Raw genomic sequence first — 5374 nt, 5'->3', positions numbered from 1 at the left:
CTTTTATATTCCCCTAATTAAAAGCTACCATAGTTCTTGGACAGCATCCTGAAGATCCTGAATCCGTAGCAGAAGAAACTTGCACACATAAGAGTTTTTTTTGGGCACTCCTCGTTTTTTTTTCTGTTGTATAAAAGGAGTTTCACATTCACAGATGTGTGTTATAGCTGTATATGAACACATACTGATGTACAGCCACAACACACTCTTGTTGGTGTGAAATTACTAATGTATGCGTTGTGTGTGTATAACAGTGGTGTGACTCACAACAGCAGCACCATTCTCAGCCCTGTGTTCCTGTGACTGCTGTTTAAATACACATACACAATTATTATTAGTCAAAGTATGTTATTAATGATGCATAAATGCGTGTAACTGTATAAATGTGTGTGAGAGAATCTTACGTGGGCACTGGGAGTTTTTTACGTTAATGAATGTAGGGAGGTCCTGGCTTGAATGGGGACTGATAGTGACAGTAATCCACTGCTGATAATGTGAGACGCGGGTGTAAACACCGGGTGTTTTTGGACTACATTTAAAACTCCAGCTGTTGATGCCAAACTGAACCCACTTTGTACAGTGCTTACTCATCATTGGACCTCCAGAATCCCCCTGCAGAAGAGACATGTTTAGCTTTTTCATGTTAACAAACATCAAACAGAAAACTGAAAAATAAATAAAGTATTAGATGTGTAAAGATACAATGAATCTTGACAGACATGGTCTGTATGCAGTAATGAGTAATAATCATCGTACACAGTATTTGGCTGTAACACCAGCAGAATTCCTAGCACAGATCATATTCTTGCTGTAGGCTATATATGGGATGTTCAGTTGTTTAATGTATATATTCAGCTGGGTCTTGCAATCAGTATCTTTCTCCACAAGAACTTCAGCCTCCTGCAGAGTCCCGGGATAAGCTAGATTCACTGGACAAACACACAACACACATCATCATAATGTCTTTATCTGTATAAATGAATCAGATCTAGTTGCTGGCAGGACCTATGTACCTCCATGAGCAGTTTGTCCCCATCCTATGATCCGACTCCTGGTGCCAGCAGGGAAATCACTGCCGTGAGCCACCAGACGCAGTGGTCTGATATAGTCATTAAACTTGACTGGAGAAGACAAGTGCAGCAGAGCGATGTCATTGATGAGACTCAATCTATTGTACAAGTTATGAGTGTGGATTTTTTTTACAAATCTCACGATTTCATTATTATTAACTCCACTCTGTGTCTTCTTTCCCAAGAACACACTTATACTGTCTTTATTCATAACTGTGCCATCATTCCTATAAAACAAAAATAGTGGAAGAGCAATCACAAAAGACACATTTTTAAAGTCTGTATATGCTGTATGTGTTGATATGGCTCTAACCCAATGAAACAGTGAGCGGCCGACAGCACCCATTGATGGTTGATGAGGGAACCTCCACAAAAATGGCAGGTGGGGTCGTGCAAACTAACCATCCACTTCCATGCCTTCTCCTTGGCATCAGCACCGGCAATACGAGGGTACAAAGGGCCATGTGCACACACTGTGAGGAAGAGAGAGACTGCTCAGAGACAGAAATATCACATAGGCTCCAGATTGTGATATTATGTGATGCTGTAAGATGTTAGATGTTTTAATAACTTCTGCCAGATTGAACCACTCAATTGGACCTCCTTCTCTCTCCAAAAATACACCCTCCAAAGACAATTATTTATACAAGTGTGATATTTCAGGACATCTTTTCAGTGATTTGTCGGGTTGTAAGGACATTTTTGCATGTTATTCCATGGAAAGATCCCTTAAAGGGATAGTTCACCCAAAAATGAAAATTCTGTCATCATTTACTCTCCCTCAAGTTGTTCCAAACCTGTATGAATTTCTTTCTTCTGCTGAACACAAAAGAAGATATTTTGAAAAATGTCTGTAACCAAACAGTTGATGGACCCCATTGACTTCCATAGTATTTTTTTTTTGTCAGTCAGTGAAGTCAATGGGGTCCATCAACTGTTTGGTTACAGACATTTTTCAAAATATCTTCTTTTGTGTTCAGCATTGAAATTGAAATTGGGTGAGTAAATGATGACAGCATTTTCATTTTTGGGTGAACTATCCCTTTAAATCTCTATCCAACTTAAAAACAGAATCTTTATCCAACTTTGAAACAGAACCTGCCATAGAAGTGACAGAGCGGTAGAGAAATAGTATTTGCCAGTGTCAGTGAGAGTAAGATCTTACCTTGAACACATATGAGCAGTGCCAAAGTCACACACGTCTTCCACATCTTCACGCAGACTCTCTCTTTACTGGTAGGATGATGTCTTTACTGGTAGGATGAGGTCTTCACTGGTAGGATGATGTCTTCACTGGTAGGATGATGTCTTTACTGGTAGGATGATGTCTTTACTGGTAGGATGATGTCTTTACTGGTAGGATGAGGTCTTCACTGGTAGGATGATGTCTTTACTGGTAGGATGATGTATTTACTGGTAGGATGATGTCTTCACTGGTAGGATGATGTCTTTACTGGTAGGATGAGGTCTTTACTGGTAGGATGATGTCTTTACTGGTAGGATGAGGTCTTTACTGGTAGGATGATGTCTTTACTGGTAGGATGAGGTCTTTACTGGTAGGTTGATGTCTTTACTGGTAGGTTGATGTCTTTACTGGTAGGTTGATGTCTTTACTGGTAGGATGAGGTCTTTACTGGTAGGATGATGTCTTTACTGGTAGGATGATGTCTTTACTGGTAGGATGATGTCTTTACTGGTAGGATGATGTCTTTACTGGTAGGATGATGTCTTTACTGGTAGGATGGATGTCTATGGCAGTTTGCTCTTCAGTGCCTCTTACAGTTCCTTTAATAATATCTCATATCTCTAGTATCTCTTATCACTCTTCTGCCCTGTCGTTTGTCACGCCCCTTCTCCATTTTCCATAATCTTCTTTTATTCCTCGTATTCTTTCTACTGATAGTAAAAAACGTACAAAAAAAAAGGTTATTGTCTGTTGTCTCATTCCACAAATGCACAAGCATTTTTCTATTAACAGATGCTCTATTACTACTGAAACCTTTCAAAACACACTGATCATTTTTGTACAGTTTGTTTTTTGGGTAACACTTTAGAATAACGGTCCGACATTAATAAGTAACTATGCAGGACTAATGAGTAATACTACAATAACTTCAGCTACGAATATGAACTAATATTGAAACAAGCTTAACTAATCAGTAAGTAATATCAAATTTAGTAGATTGTTCCATATTAGTTAATAAATAATTACTTGATAAGATTAGCCTCATTAATAACTATTAACTAACTGACAAATTATAAAGAACATTATCGTGTGTCTGAGACGTAATCAGTCATCAATTTTACTCTGAAAAATAGTAAAAATAAAATTAAAAAATGCATTAATAATAACTCCAGTGTTACCTATGTAGGACCTACTAGTGATCTGGACCATTATTTTAAAGTGATAAACATATTTTCCTCTTCAAAATAATGGTCTAGAATAGATCACTAGTATTCCTTGAAGAATGACTAGGTACTTGAGTTACTTGTGATGCATTTTATGATCATGTTCTGATTTTTTTTTTTAAGGCAATCTTCAAGAACAACTAGTGGTCTGGACCAATAATTTAAATAGGAAAAGATGTTTTTCACTTTACAATAATAGTCCAGGTCACTAGTAGTTCCTGCACAGTAACACTTGAGTTATTATTGATGCATTTTATGACCACATTGAGAGAAAAAATGACAATTGCTCACAACTGTTGATGTTAATGTTGTGATTAGTAATTAATTAATAGTTCTTTATTATTTGTTATAATTACCTATTAGTTCTTAATGATGCCAATCTCATTAAGTAATTATTGATTACCTAATAAGGGACTATCTTAGTCCTAAATTCAATATTGCTTCCTGATTAGTTAAGCTTGTTTCTATATTAGTTTATTAGTAGTAGCTGAAGAGTTGATGTATTAATAATCATTAGTCCTGCAGTTACTTATTAATGACAGACCATTATTCTAAAGTGTTACTGTTTTTTGTTTCTTGTGCAAGCATGTGCAGGTTAAATAAAAGCTAAGGCTGAAGTGTTATTTTTTATTTATACTTATTCTTTTATTTATTTATTTTTGCCAAAGAAAAATACATTAATTAGATAAGCAAATGACTGTGAATGGATTGAAATGCCACATTCTCTAAAAACCAGTAGCCCCAGCAGTGCCTAAACACTTGAAACCTTGAGTAGTATTTTCCTTGTTAAATAACCAACCGGTGACTGAAAGATCACATCAGAGTGCTTAATCTCACCAGTATGGCAAACAGAGATATCATAACTTTACTGTTCAATAATATTTCAATAGTTTTGTATGTCAGTTGAGATAGAGACAGAATTTGCATATCTAAATAGGTTAGTACAGAAGCAATTCCTTCTTTTCAGAAACATTGATCATCATGATCCTGCATGGACAAGCACAACGCCTTCTTTTTTTTTTGTGTGGAAGCACATGAAGTTTAACCCCTTCTCAAGCAAACCCCCCTTTTGGCAAGTGGGGCATAAATGACATGCCCAAAATAAAAAGGTTGTGTCTATCATTCTGAATATACACATAATCAACATACATTGAGAAAGCCAACACTTGAGAGTTTACATTTCAAGATTCAGAATTAGTTAATTCTGACTGTTATTATTATGGACATAAAAAATTATGCTCAAACATAAAAAAAAAAAATATTAAGAATATATTTATTTAAATGTATAAAACATTACGTGGCTGTCGTGTAGAAACTTAGAAACACAGTGAAGCTGAAGCCACAAGTCTGCTCATGCTTCAGTTCAAGATATTATATCTTGTTTTCCAAAGAAATAAAACATCTAAATTAAGTGAGTCTTTGCTTAAACACAGCAGAATTATCTGCCAATGGGGTAAGAAATATAATGGGTAACTAGGAGTTTACTGAGGCAAAAGTCATAGTTAATAGTAAGAATTGGACCTTTAGCTAAAGTGTGACCAAATAATCTTATTCAGATGGAAAACAAGATTATTTTTCTTTCAAAAAACAAGATATAATATCTTACGTCATTTTACTAATCTAGTAAATGCTTCTTGATTTAGGATTTTTTAGGTATTTGGACTGGAAACAAGAAAAGAAAAGCATTTCTTTGCAGTTTGTGCACAATGTGTGTTTGTGCACGTGCTCTATAGTTATTCACAAACTCAAGATCAAAGCCTGAGTTGACAGAGAAAGTTGATGATCAGCATCATGGTACCAACAAAGCCTGTTTGGACTGATTTAGTTCTGTCAACTTGAAACTACTCCTGTAACCCTGAGTTTGTTCAACTACCATCATGGTACAGGCCCCTGAT

General features: G+C 36.0%; 1 protein-coding gene across 1 annotated transcript; it reads right to left on the bottom strand.

Annotated features, from left to right (window-relative positions):
- Positions 1-276: 276 nt before the first annotated feature.
- On the bottom strand, positions 277-3067 carry LOC309496096 (chymotrypsinogen A-like). Its single transcript, XM_082166076.1, has 6 exons — positions 2796-3067; positions 2236-2335; positions 1384-1543; positions 1014-1297; positions 757-929; positions 277-612 (listed from the first exon to the last, which is right to left on the bottom strand). Exons 2-6 carry the CDS (start codon positions 2279-2281, stop codon positions 352-354), a joined length of 924 nt encoding a protein of 307 aa, XP_082022202.1. The 5' UTR covers positions 2282-2335; positions 2796-3067; the 3' UTR covers positions 277-351.
- Between the last annotated feature and the right edge of the window lie 2307 nt (positions 3068-5374).

Source organism: Leuciscus leuciscus, assembly GCF_965113295.1.
Source record: "Leuciscus leuciscus genome assembly, chromosome: 4".
In the NCBI taxonomy this organism is placed as follows: domain Eukaryota; kingdom Metazoa; phylum Chordata; class Actinopteri; order Cypriniformes; family Leuciscidae; genus Leuciscus; species Leuciscus leuciscus.
The sequence above is the reverse complement of the archived record's forward strand: the minus strand, read 5'-3'. Positions and strand labels throughout refer to the sequence as shown.

Excerpts from the sequence above, each read along its gene's own strand:
- LOC309496096 (XM_082166076.1), bottom strand. The coding sequence starts at position 2,281 with ATGTGGAAGACGTGTGTGACTTTGGCACTGCTCATATGTGTTCAAG. Across the intron at positions 1,544-2,235 it reads ACTGCTCATATGTGTTCAAG|TGTGTGCACATGGCCCTTTG; the intron begins GTAAGATCTTAC and ends TCTTCCTCACAG. Across the intron at positions 613-756 it reads GTGTTACAGCCAAATACTGT|GGGGATTCTGGAGGTCCAAT; the intron begins GTACGATGATTA and ends TCTCTTCTGCAG.